Here is a 27477-nt window from a genome sequence, read left to right as displayed (position 1 = left end):
ACAGAATTAGATTTATTACATGCTTCTGAGGGTATTTTGTCTTTCTGATGTATCTTGTGTACCAAGTGGAATAGTTCGTCATGGATGACTCCCTCAAGGATTTTAAAGGGAATGTTATCTACTCCAGGGGTCTTGTTTTGCCGCAGGTCTTCCAGTGCTGTGTCAGATTTTTATTTCAGTATCATGCTTCCTATTTTATTTTCATCTACTTCCTATACCCTTTCTGTAATATTGTCTTTAAGCTCATTTACCTTGTATAGACCATCTATATATTCCTTCCAGCTTTCAGCTTCCTCTTGTTTGCTTGGTTATTGTTAGCCATCTGAGTTCATAATATTCATACCAGCGATTCTCTCTTCTCCAGAGGTCTCTTTAATTTTGCTATAAGTGGTACCTATCTTTTCCATAGTGATATGTTCCTGCAGCTTTGCCAGTCTTTTTTTTGACTGCAGTATTTGCTGTATTTTTGTATTTTCTTCTTTCATAGATTAAATTCAGTATCTCATATGATGAAAGGTTTCTATTAGGCCTTATCTTCTTGCATAATTTTTCCTCTGCTGCCTTCACTGTTTCACCTCTCTAAACTAAGCTTTTGTCATCTGTTGTATTCCTTTCCTCTGTTTCAGTTAGTTGTTGCAAACTTTAGCATCATGTGGTTATTTCAATTTATCTTCCAATGTCTTCAGATCTCTTGTGCATATATGACCTTCTTTCATGATTCTTAAAACAAATGTTGGCAATGATTAAATTATGCTCTGTGCAAAATTCTACCAGACAGATCTCCCCTTCATTCTTTTGCCACAGTCCACATCCTTATTATTTTACCCTCTACTCCCAGTTAACTTTCAGCCCCCTTAACTAAATTATTTCTTTTATCTCATTACATATTCTTTCTCCCATCATTATTTATGGAACTAGTAGGCATAAAAACCTGTATCACTGTGGCAGGTGTTAAGTTTTGTGTCTTTCTTGGGTATGATGATGTGTTCACTATGTTGTTGATAGTGGATTACGTGCATTCGTATTTTCTTCTTAGTTATTAGTCCTACTCCAGCCTTGTGCCTATTTGACTCTGTCTTGATTGCCCTGTACTGGAGTATTTTCCATAAATATACATCAATCTCTTATTTTGTTCAAAACAGGTACGTCCCACAAACTGCACAACTGCTGCAAGGATTATTAAGGAGCTGATTTCTGGTGAACGAGAAACAGTGCCAGAGCTTCTGGGTAATGAATGTGTGGAAATAATTATTGAAATGGGTCTGGAGAAGCTTGTTAATGAGTACTTACATATCTTTCTGAGCACAAATCTGCTAACACCCAAACAGATGAAGCAGGATTTAATTTTTTCAGGAAGGTATTTGAATCTTTTAATTACTATGTGATGTTATTTTCAGCTTGCACTTCCTGTAAAATGGCAGTGTACAAGCCACAACAGTGGTTGATTTCTAAATTATAATGAAACAATGTAGCACTTATACAAAAAGATTATAGGTTGTTTAGTTCGTAATAGTTTATTTCACAGTATCCTACAATATTTTTGTATATAATCATTAGCTAATAGTGAGCAGGTGTACTTATGATTAAAACAAATGGTAGAATGCCACGTAGGAATGCTACCTAAAATTTTGGATGGATATGTACAGCAAACAGTACATCAGAAATTTATAGGCTGGTAACCAAAGCTGGTTGAAATGTGGTGAATGATGACTCAGTTCAAAAGTGGTGCATCATGTTTAATGGTAGACAAGAAAATATTCATGATGAAGAATAATAGGGCTGATTATGATTTGTGACTGATGGACTCAGATTGAGAAGTGAGGAAAAATTTCAACAGGATAAATGTTTCACAACTGAAGGAAGGGACTAGTGCTGGTGGTATTTTTGACTAATTTATTTCAAACACTTCTCATTCATTATTCAGTCTCAGTACACTGTGAGGTTCTGACACAGACAAGATCAGTTGGACACAACTACTTATATCTGAAGGTGATCCAGAGTGAATGGAATATTTCATGTAATTAAAAATATGCCACTGGGACTGAAGAATAAAGGAGAATTGGTCTAAATATCAACACAGTTGCTCATTCTCTCGGGATGAATATATCTGCTGTAGTGTAATTTATTTTATTTGTAGTTGTATTCTGTAGTAAAATTCTTGTGCTTCATATCAACTTTGTAATGATTTTCACTGGCACCGACAATTTATATTAGGGCATCAACTGCCAGTGCTGCAGTGTAACACATGAAAGAAATAGTTTAGCCAAGTAAGTGTAAGCAGCACAAATTTCAGCAACCCTGGGGGCTTGCCACTCTTTGGCTGGTTTGTGTTTGGCGACTATGGGGCCGCAGCCTTTGCAGCATCTCTTCCCCTCTGTGCTGCATGCTTATCCTCTTACTATTTTTTGGCGCCCATCCTGTGGGGAACATGTCTGGGGTGGTTTTGGGAATGTTTTGCATTATCTGTCTCTGACATAAGAACAGTCTAACCACTGTTTTTCATTCTTTTCCTTTCTTCATTCGCCTTCTCCTATCCTTCCTCCGCTTTGGTGTTTGAGGCTCCTCTTTTTCTTCCTCCTCACTGTGTGCTCCTGAAGACAGGCTCATGTGTCTGACCCTAACAGGTGACTGGGTAACGTGTAATTACCAGCCCTGGGTTGACAGGTAGTGTTTGCACATACCTCTGGTACAGACCAGGCCTAGGGAAGGCTGACTGCTTGAGCTGCTACTTTCCCAAATTGCCGATCGGTCCCTCTGTCAGGTGTCCAGGAGGGTGTGACCTGAGGTGTGAACGATCACCTAAAGCGGGAGTGCCCCTTGTGAAGGGGGTCCCCAGTTGTAAGGAGCACACCATTGGAGATGCTGGCAATCATGAGGATTTTCTCGCAATGAGCCAATCATCTTCACGATTAACGTCTATAAAACGGAAACGGAAAGAGGCTAACGATTCAGAGAGCCTTCCAACGGCACCATGGTTCCTTATGGCTTTATATACTGAAAATGGTCAGTCATTCACGATGGTAAATCTGATCATTATTCAGAAAGATGTTGATGCAATTGCCAGCCATGTGAAATGCTGTTCTCATTTACAGAATGGCACTTTGCTTTCGGAGACTACTTCGGATTCTCAAGCACAACTACTGCTTGCTGCGTCACTTCTCTGTGGCTATCCTGCTTGTGTCGAGGCCCATAGAACTCTGAACTCTTCCTTTGGTGTTGTTTACACTAGGCTACTCGATGGTCTGAGCGAATCTGAAATCCAAACATACCTCTCTGATCAGGCTGTCATTGCTGTCCATTGGGTGATGAAAACTGTAGATGCCTCCTTAGTGCCCACATGCACCCTTTTTCTCACCTCGATAGAGTGGTGCTTCCATCCAAGATTAAAGCAGGCTGGGAAGTTATCACAAACCGATCGTACCTTCTGAACCCAATGTGCTGCTACAAGTGCCATAGTTTCACCACACTTGAATGTCTTGTTGACACCTGGCCAAATGTGTAACCTGTGGTAGGGATGCACACGAGGGCGATTGTCTGCCACCTCCTCTCCGCTGTGTCAACTGCAATGGTGAGCATGCTGCCTCTTCTTGAGATTGTCTGGTGTGTCTCGATGAGTGACTGTCCAGGAGATCCGGGTAAAAGAAAAAGTTCCTTACCCGGTCACTCAAAAGTTATTGGCTAGTTGCAAACCCTATGTTCTACCATCTGGCACTTACAGTACTGCTATTGTTACATCTTACTCCATGAAAGACATGCCCATGCAGACATGAAACCTGAAATTCAGCTCTGTGGTTGTGAAATTGCCCAGTGTCATGGTAGCATTGCCATCACCTCGTCCAGCTGTGCAACAAGCAATCAAACTCTCACCTCACAGGGTGAAGTCACCAGCTACACAACCGGCAGGCTGGAAAGGACAGAAGAAATACTCCCGTGAAGACTTCCGACGTCCCTCTGCTCATCCAACAACTGAGTCTTCCTTTACTAACCAGAAAGGCTAAAAAAAGTCGAACATAGGCAAACTCTGCCGACTCCTTCGCTGACTCGAAGATCCTATTAGATGCTGTTGCCAGGTGATACATTCATCTGGCCGGCCTCCGTGATGCTGGTGCACGCCACCAACTGTTTTTCTGCTATGGGCTCAGCAGGCTGACAGCACAATAAAAGCAGACGTGTCTGTGGACCTCTTGGAGCAGGATCGTCCTGCCTCTGTGCCCTGTATCTGCAACTCTTTGTAGGCCTCCTCTCAGCAGTCGCCAAGGTGATATCCCTTCATTTTTTCTTCATCATGAGTCTCCTCCAATGGAACATTCACAGCCTTCGATCCGACAAAGAGGATTAACAGTTGCTTTTATAATCGCAGCATCCATTTGTACTCTGCCCTCAGGAAACAAAATTGAGTCCTCATACCTGCTTTGAGTTTTCACATTTCTTCTCAAGCCGTTTTGGCTTTCCCCCTGAGGTCGGCATTCCACCTCATGGGGGAGTCATGCTGCTCATACGGGATGATGATCATAGTCAACCCATCTCCCTGACTACCCATCTTCAAGCTGTTGCAGTTCGCCTTTACCTTCCTCACTTGACCTTTTCCCTTTGTACCACTTATATCGCTCCATCGTTCAATGTCCCCAGGGCAGACTTACTCCAGCTCACTGGGCAGCTACCTCACCCATTTCTGCTCCTCGGTGACTTTAATGTGTACCATCCCCCTTGGGACTCGCCCTGAACCTTCAGACCACCTTAATCAACTTCTCTCTTCTGCCTTAACACAGGAGCACCCGCATTCCTTTCTGACTCCTCACACACCTATTCTCATTTGGATCTATCCTGCACTGCCCAGCTTGCCCATCATCTCAAGTGGTCTGTTGTCTCTGACACATACTTGAGCGACCATTGCCATGTGCCATCTGATTGCTGACTCCCTCACCTGCGTGCGCACCCAAATGGCAGCTTTATAAGGCTGACTAGAGGCCTTACTCCTCCCTGGCGACCTTTGACGAATAAGATTTCCCCAGTTGCGATGACCAGGTAGAATATCTTACAAACATTATCCTTACCACCACAGAACATTCCGGTCCTCGCTGTGTCCTGGTCCATTGGTGGACTGAGGCATGCCGCGATGCTATCCGCACACGGAGACATGCTCTCCATGTTTTTAAGCATCATCCTACGATGGCAAACTGCATTCGTTACAAACAGTTGTATGCACAGTGTCACTGCGTTCTTCAGGATAGCAGAAAGGCCAGCTGGATTTCCTTTATTAGTTCTTTTAACAGTTCAACTCCTCCATCCGTCATGTGCGCCAACCTCCAACAGCTGTCTGGAACCAAGATCCCTTCCCCAATTTCCAGCCTGATAGTAGCAGATGACATCATTGTGGACCCTATTGCTATATCCAACATCTTGGGCCACCATTTTTCGGAAATTTCGAGCTCTTCCCACTATCACCCTGCCTTCCTCCATCGGAACTGAGCAGAGGAGACTCAGGCGATACCCTTCTCTTCTCAGAATCGTGAGTGGTACAATGTGCCTTTACGATGAGGAAGCTGGAGCATGCTCTCACTTCATCCTGATCCTACACCCCAGGGCCAGATGCTGTTAACTTTCAGATGTTGCAGCACCTTTCTCTTGCGGGCAAGCATTTTTTGCTTAATAGGTACAACCGCATCTGGGCAGAGGGCATGTTTTCTAGATGCTGGCATGAAGCCACTGCCATACTCATACCTAAGCACAGTAAGGACAAACACCTTCCTTCTAGCTATCGCCCCATCTCTCACCAGTTGTTTTTTCCTAGTTGATGGAAGATATGATTCATGCCCAGCTGGTATGGTGGCTCGAGTCTCGCACTTTACTAACAACCTCACAAAGTGGATTTTGAGCGCGCTGTTCTGTAGTTGACCATCTCGTCGCTTTGTCCACTACTGGATTGGTATCCTCCATACTGTCTACACGTGGGCCTTCCATGGCCACCTGCCCTGTTTCCTTGAGAAATTTTTAAAAGACTGAGTTTTCAAGGTTTGTATGGTTCTGCCTTGTCTGATACCTTTATCCAGGAAAACGGTGTGCCGTCCTGAGTGTCATCCTCTTTGCTGTCACCATTAACCCTACAATGGCCTGTCTCCCGCCAGGCATCTTTGGCTCACTTTTTGCGATCTATTGCAGTTCTCCATGGACTTGTCTCCTTGAGCAGCGATGTCTTGACGTCTTTGCTCATGGAGCATTGACAATGGCTTTCGTTTTTCCACGGAAAAAACAGTTTGTATGAATTTCTGGTGGCGCAGTTGGTTTCTCCGACCATCTTTACATCTTGGGCTTGTTGCTCTTCCGTTCGTTGAAATTACGAAATTCCTGGGGCTCATGCTCGATAGGAAACACTCCCATGTGTCTTACCTGGCAGTCTGCTGTATGCAGACTCTCAATGTCCTAGGTGTCCTCAAACCAAGTACCATTGAGGCTCCTTGCCAGTTCAAAACTAGACCTTGGGTGTTTTGTTTATGCATCTGCGCATCTGTCCCTCTTGCGCTGTCTCAGTACTATCCACCATCGTGGCACCCATTTGCCACTGGTGCCTTTTACACTTGCCTGGTTGAGTCTGTATGCAGAAACTGCTGAAGTACCACTGTCCTACTGCCATGACTTTCTCCTCGGCAGGTATGCACGCTGTTTGTCTGCTGTGCATTGCCACCCATCCTATGGCTCCTTCTTCGATGAATCCTTTGATCGCCAGTATGGGGCATGTCCCTCTTCTCTGCTACTTCCTGGAATTTGCTTATGGCTCTTGCTCCAGCAACCTAACTTCACGCTACTCAACTTTCCCTATGAATGTGAAACCTTCACCACCTTTGTTTTGTGCAGTGGTCCGTGTTCATCTTGGCCTTCATTTGCTTCGTAAGGACACTACTCCAGCCTTGCTCTATCGTCTTCAGTTTCACGACCTTCGCATGGAACTTCGTGTTTGTTCTTTTGTGCACACTGATGGCTCTCGGACTGACCATGGTGTTGGGTGTGCCTTCATCACTGGTGCCGATATTTTTTGGTATTGGCTTCTGGCATAATGCTCAGAATTTACAGCAAAGCTCTTCACCCTGTATCTGGCCATGGAGTACGTCCAATGACACAGGTTTTTCAATTGTGTACTCTGCTCAGACTCTCTGAGCACCCTTCAAAGTCTCTGTGCCCTTTACACCTCCCATCTGTTTGTGCAACTGGTCCAGGAAAACTGTCACTTGCTCATTCTTGATGGAGCCACCGTAATGATTATGTGCGCCCCTGGTCGTGCCAGTGTGCCAGGAAATGGGGCTGCTGCCAAGGCTGCAAGCCTCGTACCTCAGCCCGCTAGTTCTTATCTTCCCTCTGATGACCAGTGTTGCCATCTGTCAGGAGGTAGGGTCACTTTGGCATCACCACTTGTCCTCCCTTCATGAAAATAAGCTCCAGATTATTAAGTCTCTCCTGGTGGTTTGGACGACCTCCTCTTGGCCCTCCCATTGCGAGGTGGTCATTTTAACTAGGTTGCGTACGGGGCACTACCTTTTTAACGATTGCCATTTAAGTGGCACTCCCCCACCACTTTGTGCACATTGCACCCAAGTTTTAAGTGTCCGCAATTTCCTGACGCAATGTCCATTTTTTTAAATTTTTTTAAAACCATTTATATTTCCGCTTGGTTTTTCCTTCTGAGTTAGTTTTTAGCCGTCTTCTCTTACGTCTATTGGGATTGACGTGTAGTCGTTTTTAACTCCCCTCTGTTTTTGTGTTCTATAGTTTTGACATGGGTGCATATGACCCTAGTTGTTTTGCACCCTAAAACAAAAAACAAATTTCAGCTGTTCACGAACAGAGACGAGTGTCTCTTGCATCTGCAGATTGTTCGTAATTAAGTTCATTTGCAAACACTATGCAAAGAGAGCAACTGCTCAGAATGACTTCAGATTTGAACAGCTTATTATTGACGCAGGGGGAAATGTATTTGGGGGGGGGGGGGGGGGGGAGGAGGGAGATGAAAATCATACCATTACTAGTGCTGCTGCGGTTCCGAAATATCGTTGATCTGGTGCTGATGTACAGATCAGTCTGTTGCAGTGGAGAGGTGAGTAGTTTCCATGTGACCCGTGTTTACGTTTAGTGAGTTTACTGTTTCCTCTTCGTTTATTGCTCTCATGTAAAATGAAAACAAAACGGATTTCTGTGGCTGGGAGCTATCAAGTGAATTAAAATACATTCACTTAATTACGGAAGGCTAAAATATGTTATTAGTTTCAGATTTTATTTTATTTCCACCTTTGATAGTCAAGCATTAATCGCCTTGCCGAACAATGAAGTTATTTTTGTCGGTTTGCAAAAGAAATTTGGCTTTTATTAATCTCTTCTGCCGAGGCAGTCAATTTATTTGAAACAAAATGTTTAATTCCATGCTACTGGCTAGTTTAAAGTGTTCGCTGCATTTCAAAATTACATCTTTTCATCTAATAGCACATATGGCATTATGCCATAATAAAGAACCAAACATGAGATAATACAGTACTGGTACTCCAAGAAAATCTAAATCTGAATCTTGACATACAAATGTGCACTGTATGAACATATGGGCTTCCTGGGGTCATCGTAGCTGCGCAAGAGTGGTGACGCCTGTTATCTGACGGTCTCTGGCAACTGCGGAAACATACCTATTTCTAACAGGTCACAGGAAAATATACTGAATGGTTGTGTGAAAAGTATTACTTGCAAAGTAAATTTCATTTTATGCAAGCTGAACTATGTGTGAGTGTACAATGAATTTCTTAAATCACAGAACCTTTGACTCTCATTTAAAAAAATCAACTCTTTGAGGACGACCATTTAGAAAAATTTCGAGCCCAGAAGTTCACAAATATATGTCGTTATTAAAAATTTTACTGGCACATTTGTGTGATGTATATTAAAGTGAAACATGTGCCAAAAAGTTCAATATTATATGTGAAAGCTTTTCTGTTCTTGTAGCAACAATATGTATATTAATTTAAACGGTAAACTTTTCCAATTTGTGTACACGCGCTACTTAACATGATGTTGCCATTGTCTGACTACATCACGTGTCCTATGCACGGAATATCCGCTGTAATCTGCTGGCGAGATCACATGACGTGAGCTATGAGTGGCTTACAAAAGCGCGTCACAATCCTGATTTCAATGCTTCGGAAAGTAACATGTGGTGCGCAAACAGCACTGTATTGAGCAAGAGACACTACGTAACTAAGGATACATCAAATGCAGTAATAAACTTAAGTTTCCAGATCCTTCGTTGATGAACTTTATGGTTCCAAAACTATCAGTGTCTCAGGTGAACTTTTGTATTTATGATATCTGTGATAGTGTTCTTGTACTAATGTTAAATATTGGAAACATCTTTCTCATAACTATGGAATATCTCAAGTTATTCTGCAGATATGCAGTTTTACTTTATTGTTTCCTGCCATAATACGCCTCATGTTACATAACTGCATGCTGGCATACTGTGAATGTCATATTTCTTATTCATATTTTTAGTTAAAAAGCTGCATATAAATATGATGTCACTGTTTGCTAACTCTTGTTGGGAATTTTTATTATTAGCATCCAGAAAATTTTGCAGCTGTGTGATATATCAGCTGGTTTTTTAAATTTTTTATTTTATTTTTATTTTTTTATAGCTATTGCATCCACCAGCGATTTAATTTATGCAAGAGGCAGTCAAATGAAAATGAAAATGACTTATGGAAAAAGTTAATACCTTCATCCCACTGAGAGAAGATGGTCAGTGCCTCCATGGAAAATGTTTGCAGTTGCCTACAGGACCATGATTGTATATGGAAATCACATGAGGAAGGATTGGGACTGCATGGAGGATGTGCAAGGGCTTCCCTATGAAACTTCATGGCTGCTGATTGCTTCAGGCAAAGAGACGCTTGCTTGCATACAATCATGGTTCCTTCGGCAGTCACAAACATTTTTTTGTGAAGGCATTACCATCTCTTCACACTGGTATAAATGTTTTAACAGTTATGGCTATTACTTTTGAAATAATAAACAGTTTACTTATGTTTTTCCATCTCGTTTCCATTTGACAGCCCTTTATACATACTACCTGAAATATTGTTCAACTTCATAAATTCACTGAATTAATATTTTGTAGTCAGTGATGTATTTAACACTTGTCTAATCTTTTATTTTTTTAATGGGATTTATTAAATTTGAAACTGTGTAAATATTTTAAGCTGCAGATATTGCCATAGTATTGTGACAACCATCTAGAATATGTAATTTTTTGCTTTGTGTATCTTGTATCTTTAATATCATAGCTTCAGTATTTTGCATTTTTAAGCATTTCACACAGAAGTTGGGAATTCAGCAAAATAAGTTCTACTTAAAGTGTAATTTATCATTGTTTCTCAAATAAAGTACTTGTTCCCCCCCCCCCCCCCCCCCCCCCCCTTTTTTTTTTTTTTTTTTTTTTTTCCAGTAATGTTCAATAAGTAATAAAACACATCTTTATTTTCTTGATAAATTTTGGTTAAATAAGTGCAGATTTTGTTGTGGGACATTGTGGACTATTCTCCCTTCAGCCCTTGTAGTTCCATGAAATTCCAATAGATGGTCTCACTGTATATGACTTTCAAAATGGAGTCTGTAATGGAGGTACGTTCCGAGCAGAGGGCTGTTATTCAGTTTATTTTGGTGGAAAGCCAGAGCATTGCAGATATTCATAGGCACTTGCAGAATATCTACGGAGACCTGGCTGTGAACAAAAGCATGGTGAGTCATTCGGTGGGGTGTCAGTCATTGCAACAAGGTTGCACAAACCCGCCCGATCTCCCATGTGCGGGCCAGCTGCACACAGCTGTGACTCCTGCAATGTTAGATGTGCAGACATTCTCGTTCAGGAGATTGATGGATCACAACCAGAGATCTCATTACTCAACTGGTTGTCTGTTGGTAGTGTCACACACTCTCTTCCACCATTTGGGTGCTCAAAGGTGTGTGCCCGCTGGGTTCCTCGTCACCTAACAGAAGACCATAAAGAGAAACTTCTCTCCGTTTGGCCCAATGAAGGATGCACTTCTGCGGGAAGCAGTACGTGGACAATGGAGAGGTTATTGATGCAGCACGATGTTGGCTTCAATGTCGACCAGAAGAGTGGTAGCCTGCAGGCATACAGGCCCTCCCAGTAAGGTGGCATAAAGCTGTCGCATTGAGGTGAGATTATGTTGAAAAATAGGGTTATGTAGCAAAAGAGTAGGGAATAATATGGTGTACTTGGAATCCTGATTAAAACCAACATGCTTTAAGAAAAAAAAAGTGAGCATTACTTATTGAACGCCCCTCGTAAATTTTCAGTTACACCTACTTGCTTTTGTGATTCATGATAAATCGTATCCCTTCAAAATGAGATACAAATGGCACCTAAACAGTACAAAAGTTTAAATCTTCCATCTTTTTTGCTTTTACAATTACAATAATAATGGTTATAGGGAATTTGAACAAAATGGCAGTATCTTCTTGTGGTCACTAACCATTGGCAAAAGATGTCGCTCTGATTGGTGTGGGTATTATCCACTCCCAGAAAAATATATGCAACTGTGTTGCTCTGATCCCTGATTTTCAAAATGAAACAAAAATTGAAATTTTGTAGTTATTTTGTAAAAGCCACAATTTATAAAAACTTTTTAATTGTACCTTAAAAGAAATATCTACCTTTCACCATTGGGCAACAAAGATAGCAGTATGGTTGATAATTCTGTGAAATTAAATTCTTTATACATAGTAGTTTCCCTTTTAAAAATATGTATCGTTCAGCTAACAGCTTCCTCTAAGGGATTATCCAAAGTTTATGATGTTTTCAACTTAGTAAGAATATTATGAAAACGAAAATTGCTACTCACCATACAGCGGAGATGCTGAGTTGCATCTCTGCTATATGGTGTGTAGCGACTTTCCTTTTCATAATATTTTTACATTCCATCCTGGATTTTCCATTGTTTGATTTCAACTTAGTAAGTCATTGCTTTCAGGATATCGGATGTTGATAACTGTATGGCTTGGCTGGCAAAGAGGCATGCTGCACTTGAACTTGTGGTAGCTGCTGAGAGGTGGCTGTTACTTGACAGAGACTATTTATCAACATTAGCAGTAGATGCAGTAGTTTTCTGTGACTCTACTGTTCACAGTCTGGAAGACTTGTTAATTAAACCAACAATAAAAATGCACACTACTGTCGATATGGCACTAGTTCTGCAGAGTCTGAACAGGTATTTTGCTGTCATAAATAATGTTAGCTTTCTATATTTAGTGTGTATTTATTTTACAGTTATTGATCAGGTATTGAAAATACAATGCATTTAGTCACAAATTGCTGCCTATGATTTAAGCATTGCTTCATGCTTTTTATTATTTTAATTTACACCTAGGTCACATTTCATATAACTACTTTGTACTGATATGAAACATGTCTATCTACTACTGTTGCTACTACTAACTGCTCAAAAATACTAATTGCTGCATGTGATGCAGTAGTTAAAATAACAAGGTAGAAATGCTAGTCAGTACTTACCTTTCAACAGGCAGATTTACTAACAGTGCCAGGAGAAAAACTTAAACCTAGAAATACCTTGCATGCTCCTTTTTCTGGGAGGAAAGAGGGATTGGTTGGAAAAGTTTAAAAAGGAGGAGTAGGTCACTCAGACCCTAAGTTGAGAGTTTTAGTTAATATTTCATAGTTAGCAGTTACAAGCTATTTTACAGGCCAAATATTTCTAATTATGTTATTTAAAAACAAGGATGATGTAACTTACCAAATGAAAGCGTTGGTATGCTGATAGACACACACACAGAAACACAAAAACACACACAAAATTCGAGCTTTCGCAACCTAAGGTTGCTTCATCAGGAAAGAGGGAAGGAGAGGGAATGACGAAAAGATGTGGGTTTTAAGGGAGAGGGTAAGGAGTCATTCCAATCTCGGGAGCGGAAAGACTTACTTTAGGGGGAGAAAAGGACAGGTATACCCCCGCAGGCACGCGCGCGCCCACACACACACACACACACACACACACACACACACACACACACACACACACTTGTGGAGCATAAGCAACATAATTAATTTCATTTACTGCTGTAGTGCCAGTTATTAAATGATGTACAGTAAACATCTTTCACTGAAATATAGCTATTAATCTGATATTTAGTTTACTATGTAATGTTCACACTTTGTGAACATCTGTTTATCTCATACAATGAATATCATAAATCAGTCCCTTTTCAGTTAAATAAGAAACCATAAAAATCACATAAATGTAATTTTTCATTGAACTGTAAAATTTAAACAAGCACTCAAGGCAAAGTGCCATCACAGTGGACATCTATCAAAACTGCTGCAGAGTAGTGAGAAATGGTCGAGACTGTGAAGAGTGTATATCCTTTTTACGTTCAATCATTCAGTCATCAGATGATGACCCATAAAGCTCGTGGATGAGATCTTTCAAGAGAGTGGATTGACACAAGTTGTATTTTAATAGAAAATTGCAGCTACTTAAGGGCTGTTAAGGATATTTTGGAACAAATGATTAGTTTGTATCTACTCACAATGGTAATTCTGGTAATTACTTTTGCATTAAAGGTGCCTTAAGGGAAAAGTAGCTTGTATTCAGAAAGCCACTGCTGGTTCTGTGTTCTTCAGCTGCTGTTTTTAACTTCTACCTCTACATACAAAGCAGTTATATAGGTAGATAGTTACATGTTCTGGCTTTAGACAGGGCAATTGAGCCTGACCGACCAGTGTGCCATCATCTGCCACTGGATGCGGTACAGAAGGGCATGTGGTCAGCATGCTGCTCTCCTGGTCATTGTCAGGCTTCTTAACCCTAAAGCAGTTATATAACAATTAATTTCAGCAAAATACAGTGTTGGCTAAAATTGCTTGCACTCCATACTCTGCAACACATGGTATAATGCATGGCAAAAGATATTAAGCATGGTACTACAGATTAAGGTTTCACCTTGTTTGGTTCTCATGTGGAGCATGGAAATAATGGCTATTTTCAGTATCGCTGTGGCACTGATACTAGTCTAATTGTGACTTCGTAGTCCTTACAGGAGAAATATATACAGGGGTGATAGCGTACTCCTCGATTCTTTACTTAATACTCACTCTCAAACCTTTGTAAGCAGGCTTTCACATTATAGTTTACTGTCTTGAAGCATCTGCCTGTTCAGGGTTTTCAGCATTTCTGTATTGCCCTCAAGTAAATTAAAAGAAACCTGTTACCATTCGTACTGCCCTTTGTAAACATTCAGTGTCCCTTGTTAGTCCTATTTGGTATGGATCCCCAACACGCTTAAACAATATTCTGTTATGAGTTACATAAATTTTCTGTAAGCTCTCTCTCTCTCTCTCTCTCTCTCTCTCTCTCTCTCTCTCTCTTGTGCATAATGTTAAAGTTCTGAACATTGTGAGCAAGTTTACAACCTTTGAATACTTAAAAGATGTAACTGAATATTTATGCATTTTTTTGGGACAGTAATTGATTACAGATAACAGCATCACCACCAAAAGCCTGAAGTTACTACTGTCTGCCTGGTCATTGAAGTAAAACGTGGGCAGCAAAGGTCACAAGACACTACCCTGGGACATGCTTGATGTTACTGCTGTACCTGTTTATAATTTTCAACCCATGATAACATGCAGCTTACTCCCTACCAACAAACATTAAATCTAGTAACAAATTTTTGTCTCAAATCTTGTGGGTTTGTTGAAAAGCATGATGTGATACTGAGTTGAATGCTTTTTGGAAGTCAAGAAATATAGCATTTATGTAATTGTGATAATCCATGGCTTTAAGGATGTAATGTAAGAAAAGTGAGTTGGATTTTGCGTGACTGATTTTTTCGGGATCCATGTTGGTTGACATGGAAGAGGTCATTTTATTAAAATTATGTAATTATTTGAGAGCTTAGAATATGTTCTAAGGTTCTGTGATGGATGGATGTTAATGATATCGGGTGATAGTTTAGTGTGCGATGTGGAGTGGTTGTGTAGTTTTAGGTGTCGTGTCACGGACTGCGTGGCCCCTCCCAGTTGGAAGGAGCACGCCATTGGAGACACTGGCAATCATGGGGGATTTTCTCACAATGAGCCAATCATCTTGTTCACTGTCACCGTCTCACACACATACGCGGAATGAGACTAACGATTCAAAGACACACCCAGCTCCACCATGGTTTCTTGTGGTTTCAAATACTGAAGACTGTCAGTCCTTTGCTACAGTAAGTCAGTTTATTATTCAGAAAGGTGTTGATGGAATCACTGGTCCTGTGAAATCCTGCTCTCAGTTACGAAATGGTACTTCACTTTTGGAGACGACTGATTCTCAAGCACAACTACTTGCAGCTTAGCTCCTCCACGGCTATCCCATTCATGTCGAGGCCCATCGTACGCTGAATTCTTCCTGTGTTCTTATTTACACTAACCTGCTCGATGGTCTGACTGAGATAGAAATCCAAATGTACCTCCTGATCAGGGTGTCATTGCAGTACATCGGATTATGAGAAAGGTAGATGCATCCTTATTGCCCACACTCATTCTTTCTCACTTTTTGTGGAGTTGTGCTTCTGTCAAAGATCAAAGCAGGCTGTGAAGTTATCACAGTACAACCGTACATTCCGAACCCAATGTTCTGCTACCATTGTCATCGTTACAACCACACTAGAGAGCCCTGTCGACACCCAGCCAAATGTGTAACCTGTGATAGTGCTGCTCATGAGGACGATTGTCCGCCTCCTCCTCCCCGCTGTATCAACTGCAACGGCAACCATGCTGCCGCCTCCTGAGATTGTCCCAAGTATCTCGGTGAGGGGGTTGTCCGGGAGATCCAGGTGAAGGAAAAAGTGCCTTACCTGGTCGCTCACAAGTTGTTGGCTAGCTGGAAACCCTGCATTTTACCAACTGGCACAGACAGTACTGCTCTTGCTACATCTCGCTACATTAAGGGCATGGCCAAGCAGACATGCAACCTCAAATTTAGCACTGTGGTTGCGAAATCTCCCAGTGTCATGGTAGCATCCCCGTCTCCTCCTCCAGCTGTGCAACAAACCACCAAACTTTCACCTCACAGGTTGAAGTCATCTATAAAACACTGGCTCAGTTTGTTTCAGAGAGAGATTATAACTTGGACTTGTTAAGAGGATATGACTGTAGTACCCTGAGTTCTTCCCGGTTGCTGCCTCCCTTGTACAGAGCCCCTTGGTCTGCCACTGACACTCCCACTTACAGTTAGGCTGTCAAAAAGTGGAAGGTTCTGTATCTCCTGGATAGGAGACAAATAGGAGAAGAATGTATTTGCAGTACCTTTGTTGTCTTGGTGGGTATGAGGCTCCCAATAGCTCTGCCAACACAACCATTAGCAGCAGCTTTCAATTTCGTGATAGTAGTCAGGATGACTCCCTGCTGTGTATGGACAACTTCTTCCACTCTACATTCCTGAAAGTTATCTTTTTTTATGAAATATATAGTACAGGATGAATGTATGAATTAATGTTGTAAAGTGAGTCACTATCTAGCTTCTTAGTCCCTTGCTTATTTGTCAGTTTTTCAGGATGCCAAATGTCACTAAAGTTTTCACAAATAGTAGGTTTGTTAACACCTGGGGCAGGGTTCCCATTCATTGCACTTCCCATCATGCCACCTCATATCGGTTCTCATCCTGGCACGTTAACATTGATGAGGTCTTAAACAAAGTGCCTAGTCAGAGAAGTTGCACTGTTGGCTGCAACATGCAGAAGACTTACTATGTTGGTACTGCACATTTCTCTATTCTGACTGAGATATATTCATGCTGCAGTGTTCTTCTTTGGGACACCAGTGCAGAAGTTGGCACAGAAACAGCTAAGTGAAAAACCTGTGCAATATGTACATTTATTTATACGTAAAAGCTCACTTAGAAATTTTCATTTGTGTGAGACCACGTGTGCAAGATTTGTACCCTGGTTTGAAATTCTAGATTTGGATATTTACTGTTTGCATTTCTTCTACATAATCTTGCATTGATTGTATAAATGCCTGTTTGTATTGGAAAATTTCGAACATTTTCTAGTGCCCTGATAAACTTGTGCTGTTAATGTCCATTGCAGGCTTAAACTTATTTGTACACTCTTAAAATTTTGTGAACTGTAAGTCTACCCCTGTTCAAAACCACCGTTCTCTAATTTCATCGTGTAATTATATGATAAATAGATTACTCTTTTTAGAATTTTGAGACACTTACAAAAATACAAGGGTCGTTCAATAAGCAATATCCCACTTTTTTTTTTTTTTTTTCTCAGAACATATTTATTGTTAAGTCAGAATTTGGTGACAATATACATCAACATGTCTTGTCCATGTCCTATTTTTCTACATAGTTTCCATCACATTCTATGGCTGTACGCCAACTTTGTGGAAGAGCATATCTTCGCTGCTGGTAAAAGCTCTTGTCCTGTAGGCATAGCCTTGTTTTCACTCTATGACCGACACTCTCGTTATCTTCAAAGTGTGTTCTTCAAGCGGCCCAAAGAAGGAGAAGTCTGAGGGTGCCAGGTCTGGACTGTAGGGTGGATTAGGCGTTGATGTCTGACCCAATTTGGCAATGTATTCTCAGGTTTTCAGACTTGTGTGTGGGCGTGCATTATCATGTTGGAGCAAGATTTCTGCTGGATTGTTGTCTGATCGAACACATCGAAAACGGTTCTTGAGTTTATTCAGAATCTTCATGTATGCCTCTGAATTGGTGGTTGACCCTCTTGGCATAAATGTGCACAATAATGATGCTATCACAATCCCAGAAGAGTGCCACCGTGACTTTTCCGGCAGAGGGGGTTGTCTTGAGTTTCTTCTTTTGTGGCAAATGAGGATGATGCCACTCCATGGACTGCCTTTTTGTTTCCAGTGCAAAGTGGTGCACCCAGCTTTCGTCCCTCATAACGATCCGTGACAGAAACTCCTCTATATTGGTCTCAAAACGCTCCAACAATTCAGATGAAATGGTCTTTCCTTGGATCTTGTGTCCGCTGTGAGCATTTATGGAACCCATCGTGAGCACCTCTTTGAATATCTGAGAGTCTTGATTATTACAGGCGCAGTTCCAGTGCTGACCGACAACTGTAGAGCCAATTGTTGAGTTCTGATGCTCTGGTCAGCACGAATAATGGTGTCTGCATGAATCAGCATGTCTGGAGCAGTGGCTGTGACATGATGTCCTGAGCTTGGCTGATCACGGAGCTCTGTTTCTGTGTTTTCTGAGGCTGTAACTTTCTTTACCCATCACCCAACTTTACTCCTATCAACTGCAGCATCGCCATACACTGTACACAAATGTTTATGGATGTTCATCACAGTTTCTTTTTCTGCACACAAGAATTCAATTACAGCATGCTGCTTGTAATGTGAGTTCTATGTAGACGTCATTTTGATGGTGTACTACAGCTGTACCATTTGCCAGAATGGTTCGAAACTTCACCGGCGCACAGAACATCCATCAAATGTGAAGCACCAACAAGGATGTTTGTCTATGTATGTTAACAGCAATTAAAAAAAAAAAAAAAAAAAATGTGGAGCATTACTTATTCATCGACCCTCATTCATTTTCATAAGTTACCAGTACTAGTCTTTTGGATAACTTATTTCATAGCAAGCCAGTGTTGTGATTCACAGTTACTGCGAAAGAATAAATCACCCCGAATTTCACTGTATGTTAATGTAAATAAGCATGCATTTTTGAGAGTTTTTGGTAGTTACCATTGTCCTGTGCATAATATAATTTGTTATTAATCAGTGTTTGTGATTTAGTAACTGTAGATTATTTTGTAGCTAACATATTGGGTTACATCTGGTGTTCCCTTAAAGAAGATACATTATCTAAATTTATTATAAATTAACTCTGTTTTCAAGTTTGTTAGCAACTATAATTAATTTCAAAAATTTGTAGGTAACTAGTAATTTTTACCACATGTTTTTCTGTTGCCTTATTAGAAATTTCATTTTGTGTATTTGCTTCAGTTCTGACAGGGAATTAGTACTTTCTTAGCTCGGCAGATCAAAAGATAAACTGCTGGCTTAGTCTAAAATTATTTGTTCACTGTGCTGTTATACATTGCACCAGCCAAAATGCAGCTTCACTGTGAATACTGTTCTCAAACACAGGATGAGTTGGTTACATTTGTAAGCAGCTGGAAATTGCTGCGACTACTGTCAAACCATTTGCAGCTGCTGCGAATCAGTGTGTTATAAGAACTCCTGAGAGTCTGCCTGTAGTACCAGTACCAAAGGTACCTCAAGTACTATCTTGTCCTGTGGATCCTGTCTCCTCTGTAGAAAGTACAGGAGCTGCCATTACTCATCCACTAAGGGAACAAGCTGCAGATTGTGGTGCACGTTACAGCAAATTATGCCTGTCATCTGGGCTCAGACGTCATAGTCGGATCATTCCAGCGACGCAGAGAAGGTACCAGCCATGTGCCTGCAGTTTCAATGAAGCTCACAGTTTTAAGCATTGTCCGCAGAATTGATTGTGGCCTCTTGATTCTGAGATAAGTGGAAGGACTGAACCAGGTCCTTCGAAGATTCTGTGACAAGTTAGCCTGTGACTTCCTGGATTTACACCATAGGGTTGAGAACTGTAGGGTCCCCCTAAATGGGTCAGGTGTACACTACACATAAGAGGCTGTTACCAGGTAGCCGAATGTGTGCAGGGTGGACACAAGGTGGTTTGTGTTGGTTTTTTTTTTTAGATTAAGTGACTCCAACCAATCCAGATAACGATAGTTGTAAGAAACTCAGAAGTATCGTAATATCAGAAGAAATGCCTCACACAGGTGAGAGTACTAAAATCCAAGTGGTCAACTGTCGAATCGTTCGCAACAGAGTGCCTGAATTCAAAGAGCTTCTGAAAAGCATTGAAGCTCACATAACAATAGGTACAGAAAAGTGATTGAAAACTGAAATTGATAGCAGAGAGATTTTTGGAGAAAATTTAATTTATATTGAAAGGATAGGCTAATGGGAAGTGTAGGTGGTATACTTGTCGCAGTAGACAAGGAACTCAAATCAACGGAGACGGAAATTGAAACAGCAAGGGCAAGACTCAGTATCAGGGGTTTAAATAAAATGGTAATTGGATGCTTCTGTCATCTCCTGATGTAACTGAAAATGTAAGAGAAAACCATCAGTTCACTTGTATGTACGTTCCCCAATCATACTGTAATCAATCATGGAAACTTTAATCCTCCAACAATTAATGGGGACAATTACAGTTTTGTTGGTGGTGGGTGTGGTAAGACATCCTGTGAAACTTTACTAAATGCCTTCTCTAGAAATTACCTAGAACAGACAGACAGGAACCCCACTCATGATGGAAATATATTGGATCTAATGGCAACAAATAGACCTGACCTCTTTGAGGGTGTCCACATCGAAATTGGTATCAGTGACTGTGACACGGTTGTGGCAACAACGATTACCAGAGTACAAAGAACAACTAAAATGAGCAGAGAGGCATATGTGTTCAGAAAGCTAGATAAAAAAATCGGTAGTGTTATATCTAAATGAGGAACTTAAAAATTTCAGCATAGTGCAAGAGCATGTAGAAGAGCTATGGCTCATGTTTAAAAGAATAGTTGACCATGCACTGGTTAGATATATATCCAGTAGAACAGTTAACGATGGGAGTGACCCTCTATGCTATACACTCACTGTAAAGAAATTTCTAATGAAACAGGCTACTACAGAATGAGTGTAAAATAAAGCATTGGACTATGGATAGAGATGCTGAATGAAACACGTTTTGGTGTCAGAAGAGCAATGAGTGAAGCCTTCAGTGACTACCATAGCAGAATATATATAATATCAATGAAACAAAGGAAACTCCAGGTATGAATATCAACAATGTAGGAAAAGACAAGATTGCTACTTGCCATAAAGAAGACATGTCAAGTTGAAGACACAATTGAGACACTCGCATAAAGCTTTCGGCCACAGCCTTTGTCAGAGAGAGAGAGAGAGAGAGAGAGAGAGAGAGAGAGAGAAAGAGAGAGAGAGAGAAGCAAGCACACCTAATGCACACGTGACCACCAACTCCAGCATCACAAATCGGAATGCCAGGCCGAAGATGCTGGATTTGGCCAACTTTATACGTGTCTTCTTTATGGTAAATACTTTCCTACATTGTTGTTTTAACATCAGTGACTCACAGATGGAATCCGCCAACTCTCACAAATACCTGGGTGCAGCACTTTTTAGGGATATGAAATGGAATAATCACATAAGCTCAGTTGTGGGTGAAGCAGGTGGTAGATTTTGGTTTATTGGTTATATACTGGGGAAATGCAATCAGTCTACAAAGGAGACTGCTTACACACATTCGTGCAAGCAGTTCTAGAATACTGCCCAAGTGTGTGGGACCTGTACCAAGGGAATATTGAACTTATACGGAGAAGGGCAGCATGAATGGTTACAGGTTTGATACGTGGAAAAGTGTTACAGAGATGCTGAGGAAGGTGAACTGGCAGCCTCTTGGAGATAGACATAAATTATCCCAAAAAAGTCTACTAACAAAGCTTTAAGAACAGATTTTAAATGATGATTCTACAAATGTGCTACAGCCCCTTACATATTGCTCACATAGGGATTGTAAGGACAAGATTAGAGTAATTGCTGCAGGTACAGAGGCATTCCAGCAATCATTCCTCCCATGCATCATATGTGAATGGAACGGGAATAAACCATAATAACTGGTACAGTGGGATACAGTCTCTGTCATGCTCTTCAGTGGTTTGCAGAGTGTAAATGTAGGTGTGTTATTTAGTTGATAGTCTGTGGTTTTCCTTTGCATCAAAACTTCTGACACCAACAACATCTGTATCTCTTTGTTTACAAGCTGTTTTGCTGCCAGAGTGCTCTAACCATTTGTTAAGTATAAGTTGTCGTATGAAAATGAAATATTACACAGAGTGTAAATGTGTTAACATTTTACACTGTGGGTAACTTTTTGAACTTAATGAAATAATATGCACTCCCTAATTGTACTGTTTAAATAATTGGTGAATTTTACTGAAACCTTTGTTACATGTAAATAATGCTTACTGCACATGAATTAGTTAACTATTCATAACACACATTACATGCTAATGTCACACTATTATAGTCTTAATTTGATGTTGTAAACAGTACCATTTTAATACTATTTCAATTCTTGATATATGGAATGTTAATTGGTTTCAGTGAATTTCTGCACTTTGGATTAAGTTTGACTTCAGAAAACAAATGTTTAAAAGTGAAATCTATGTTTGTTTTCACTAAATCACCAATATTTCCAGAGAAAGTTTGCTACAAAGAAGGTAAGTTGTCTAAACTGTGTTCTTATACTTGAATTAATGTGTTAATTAGCTAAATTCTTGACAGTTTCATCTGTTGTGTTGCATATTAATTTGCGGGGAGCAAAGAGTGCACGTAAAACAAAGGAGTAGGAAACAAATTTACTGGACTGATGAAAACTAAATATGGCTCTTGATTCCTAAACATTCCATTACCTGCTCACCACATGTGGAACTATGTGAGTAAATAGGTATTATTTCAAGCAGTTCATGGTGCTATGAGGTTTTGAAACAGGTGGTGACCAAAGAACTTTGAGGAAAATTAACCATAAACATGAATTAGTGGAACTCTGCATGAATTAAAAATAGAAAGGTAAAACACATAAAATAAGGGAAAGGTAACTACTTACCCACAGAAGATTGGTTGTGTAATAGAAGGCAGTTAACACTAGCTTTTGAGACCTGTACAATTAATTGGTATTGTTAGCCTACTGTCTCTAGAACATGGTACTATGCTCTTTTTGTGATTGATGGGAGACAGACTGTGGACAATGAGGGTTGTTGATTTCCTCAATACAAATACTGATTGTTTTACAAAATGGCTTTCATACAATGTATACAAGTACTGATTGTTTTACAAAATGGCTTTCATACAATGTAAGTGATCCACTACCAGACTGTAATATGTTACATACATCTCATCATCTATACTCTTCATTTGTTCCACTGCATATTCAGATAGCATAAAAGCTGTACATTATTAAATAAAAAGAATTTTAAATAAAAATAGACATTCTGAAATATCTGCAATATAATCTTACTTGTGTTGTTAGAAGCTAGTTTAGCACTGTTGGACAAGATGATGTTTAGTTACAACACTTATAAGATATGCAGTGTTACACTAGTGTACCAGGAAGCTAGTTTTATGAAAGACTGAAAATTTAGAGTCTTAAGTAAATTTATGTTCCTCAGAAACTATTAAAGTTATCAACTTGAGACTTTAATGCTGATCTATTATTATATAAGTATGCTGAAGAAAGTGTTCCTGCAAGTGGTGTACTGGAACAGACAAAATTAATCAACAGATTGGAGTATGACATAGTGACCCAACAAATTTACACAGCAGCACCATATTTGGAATGGGCATCGCATGCCAATGAGTTCTGTCTCACTAAATCTCTGTTCACATCAGCATACTCAAAGGCAGTCAATCGTACCACTTAATGAGTGATTAATAACCCTATGCCACACAGTCACCATGGTTTTTAAAGCAAGCACAAAATGCAGTAAATACACACAAAGTGCATTCCACTCTTGGTCTAAAAATGTACTTTTTTAAAGTATTGAAGTATCATAGTTAAGATTTTTTCAACCCTTGAGTGCATGGAAGGTGTTCAGAATTTGGCGACTGTGGCAGAGATGACTAATAATCAAGCATTGGGTAACATATGCTAAACAGAAAAGTCCGCATTACATTTATGATCTGAAGAATGTTTTTGGACCACAAGGGTTATGTATTTGGAGAAGTCGTTCTTAAAGTAGTTCATGATGGTAAGATTGGAAAAAGGTAGTATTACCTCTCAGATGTGAGATAAACGGATTTAATCCTGGTCTCCAACATGTGTAGGTGTATTCCTTTTCATAATGAATGAAGACAGCCACAGGATATAGATCCCGTAACTATTCATTTTACAGATTAACTAAACTCTGTAAACATTATTAGCTGGTTTCAAATCATCATTCACAGATTTTTGAATAGGGTAAAGTAGGCTCCACCCAGCTATCTAAATATCTGCTGAATGTTGGTAGTGTTCCTTCAAAAAGACTGACAAAGTCACTCTCTCATTTTTATCCAATCAGAATTAGAACAATGTTTCTGCTCATTTTAATGGGGAGGTTAAAAGGTTTTACTACTCCCAATTGAAGTGGTCAGAAACACCTAGTTAATAATGGTTACATAATTTACTCTGTGCAAGAATTCAATGAACGACCTACAGTAATTCATTCTTACTCTATTAAAGTAAGAGCTCTTCATTTTGCTGTGATGTCAAAGTCATCAGAACATTAATGTAAAGAAGTGGATGGTTATAGTAAATTTAGCATCACTTAATTATCATAGATTCTAATTTTAGTTAGACTTTGTGGGCTGTACATTGAATGTATCCAAAATCAAAAATGAAACTGATTGTTATTTGACTAAACAATCTTCTGTTCCAGATACCTTGGACCTTACAAGTGACTGTGAATCATACAACTGTTATGAACTTCTTCGCATCAGTGACAAAGTATTTTAAAATCAGTTTTGCTGTGCGCCAGTAATTTTGTACATACAGTGTTACAAAACAAGAAGTCTATTAAAACTGAAAAAAAAAAATGAATTGTGATTTAGTAATCTCCTAACATACAGATGCTATAAACATTTGATTAGAGCATAGGAGACATGTCAAAAAAATTAGTAGTATAATTTAAGTGATATAAAACTATAGTTAATGAGACCTGATAGTGTCATTAATTTTAAGTTGATAAATTACATCCCATCAAATAATCAGTTCATCCTTTATGAAATCTTCAACTGAGTTATAAGATCATTGGAGGAATGACGTAACTTTTTCTGGTAAGTCCAGCTTCATACTCTGAATGTTCTTGGCTTTAGTTTGCTGTAAATTTTCATTCCAGTTTACTAGGTGTCTCAAAATGTAGTTGCACGTGTGACAGGGAGCAAAAAATTATCAATATTTCTCATATTATATGAATGAGCAAAACAAGTTTCCTTGAATACTTCTAAATTCCTGTGTAAAAAATGATAATATAAATACGTAAGGTGAAAACTGTTGAACATTAGATTTTTAAATAATGGGCAACGTGATTCTCTTGGATGTACAGCCAGTTTCTAATGATTCTTTTTTGCAGTTTTCAGTATATGCGAGTCTTACTTGAGCCTCACCAAAAAAATAATATCAAAGCTTACAATAGATTGGAAATACTTATGATACATGATTTTTCCTTGTCTGCTAGGGGCACTAGCTAATATTCACACTGCAAATGCAAAGTCACATAATTTTCTTACTAGATACTCAACATGTTTATACCACTTTAATTCTAGGAATCTGACAGAAGGCAGTTCTTCTAGGCCCTGACTTTTATGACGTTTTAATATCTTAGAATTTTGACTATTTTGTACTGAACTGGGTCATATGAGGGGTTTTTGGTAAGTTTAGGGGTAATACATTGGGTTGAAACCATGTTTATAGATGATTCATTGTACTAATGATCCAGACAGGAATGCAGTGGCAAGTTGTGGCTCTAAATTCTGGTGAAACCAAGAAATAATGTAGAAAATCCCCTTTCCTTCCCTTTAATGTACACGTACCTAGCGTTTGTAATTATGACAACAACAACTACAACTACTACTACTACTATTACTACTACTACTATTACTACAATGACCACTACCAAGACGACGATGTCAGTGGCGACAGCCATTACCACTATACTATTACTACTGCTAATGATGATAATAGTGTTATTTACAAAAAAACTGTTAAAGTGGGCATTTCAGCTTTGTTACTTGTAAAACGAGTTAACTCGATGATTCTACAGGGAAACGCTGACCATGTGAAAATCTTGTTTCCAGTTGCATTACAATTTTATCCAGAACCTCGAAGTACACATGCTTGTATTTTGACATCAATTGATTACCAGTGTGTTCATCCATCATTTCAGGTCTACTCAAGGAAGCTGCAGACTGCGAATTAGTTGATCATTTTGTGCAATTTAAAAAGTCTATCAATTTATCTTCATTTCTTAAGTTTTCTACACAAGCTATGGATTCTGAGACAGCACTGTTACAAAACTGTGAATCACTATCTTTTCTGAAGAATGTTGAAAAGCAGTTTAGTCTTCTAAAATATGTTTTGAAAAACAGAGAGAAGAAAAACAGTTAGTCTAGGAGGCTATTTTTGAAACCAAAAAGCTTCTTTTGTAGTCATTGCACTAGAGTCGGGACTGTCAGTTATTTCATTTGAAACGGCAATTGTCCCCAAATAGTTTTCATGAATGGCAGGTGGTATAGGTCCAACTCATTTCAAAGTTCAAAGGGAAGAGTTACAAACAATACCTGCTGAAAATTGATGTACATTTGGAAGGCCAGTGGAAAAAGCAGGAATACCCTAAACCATGGAGAAAAAAATTCTTACTGTTTTTATACAAAAATAGCTCTCCTGCAAAACGAAATTCAAACAATGTGCAAAACAGTGAGTAAAGTCATCTTGGGGGGCAATTTCACGGACCTTAGCTTGCAGGCTATTTAATTCTCCTGCCAGAACAGAAGCAACATCATAGGTTTGGGCCACCAGTTTGTTTTTCGTGTCAGAATTTTGGAACAGCGCACTCAGCCCATTGAATAAAGCAGCAGCAGCAGCAGTTCTAGGTTCGCTAAAATGATGAAAACAAAGAATTTGTTCTTGAATGAATGTCACCAGTGGAGTCCAGTAGTTTCACGACAATGAAGCCTTGTGGCTTATCCTAGATATGTTGCCTCATTCACAGTACAGGGATAAAATGAGGTTCTATCCAAACATGGATGTATTTATTCATAAACCACCTCATTTATATATTCAATCAGCTTGTTCTGTGTAGTTTTTGAAACCTTATAATTTTTCTTGTGTTTAAAAGAAAACATGGCCAGCACAATAATATTCCTTATGAAAGGCTTGAAGATAACCACTTGGGCTGCTCATACATGAACTTTGGAATGCATGTCTTTGGTACATACTATCTGAAAAATTGTATGCTGGTACTGGACATCCTTTCTTCAAAATTTATTACCATTCTGCTTCACATCTTGTTGGAAACAACAACACGTGCAAGGAAGCAATGATGTCCTCACTCCAAAGCATTACATCAGTACTTGTAGAAGGTTGGACCTCATCCGTATTCACTGCATGCGGGACAATTACTGTTCATGAGGCAAATAATGTAAGAGTAACCTAGAGAAGCAACACCACAGCTGCTGGTCTCCTGTGCTGCAGAAGGGCATGGCAACACTCCTATGATAGCCTGTACCCTCTCTGCTGTTCCTAATAATGACGTCAAGGGTACCGTGCCAACTAAGCATTTACAAGT

At 39.7% G+C, this 27477-nt stretch overlaps 1 protein-coding gene across 2 annotated transcripts in view; it reads left to right on the top strand.

The window, feature by feature from the left end:
• Nucleotides 1-25094, top strand: part of LOC124619558 — a 128118-nt gene extending 103024 nt beyond the window's left edge. Inside the window, exons 8-11 of one of the 2 annotated variants that reach the window (XM_047146041.1) lie at nucleotides 1143-1357; nucleotides 12024-12260; nucleotides 22262-22377; nucleotides 24571-25094. In XM_047146041.1, coding sequence (XP_047001997.1) covers nucleotides 1143-1357; nucleotides 12024-12260; nucleotides 22262-22377; nucleotides 24571-24647 — 645 coding nt within the window. In that variant the 3' untranslated portion in view covers nucleotides 24648-25094. The remainder of the gene's footprint in view (nucleotides 1-1142; nucleotides 1358-12023; nucleotides 12261-22261; nucleotides 22378-24570) is intronic. The other variant, XM_047146040.1, reaches the window with a different exon arrangement.
• Nucleotides 25095-27477: the final 2383 nt, after the last annotated feature.

This window comes from Schistocerca americana, chromosome 6 (genome assembly GCF_021461395.2).
Source record: "Schistocerca americana isolate TAMUIC-IGC-003095 chromosome 6, iqSchAmer2.1, whole genome shotgun sequence".
In the NCBI taxonomy this organism is placed as follows: domain Eukaryota; kingdom Metazoa; phylum Arthropoda; class Insecta; order Orthoptera; family Acrididae; genus Schistocerca; species Schistocerca americana.
The sequence above is the reverse complement of the archived record's forward strand: the minus strand, read 5'-3'. Positions and strand labels throughout refer to the sequence as shown.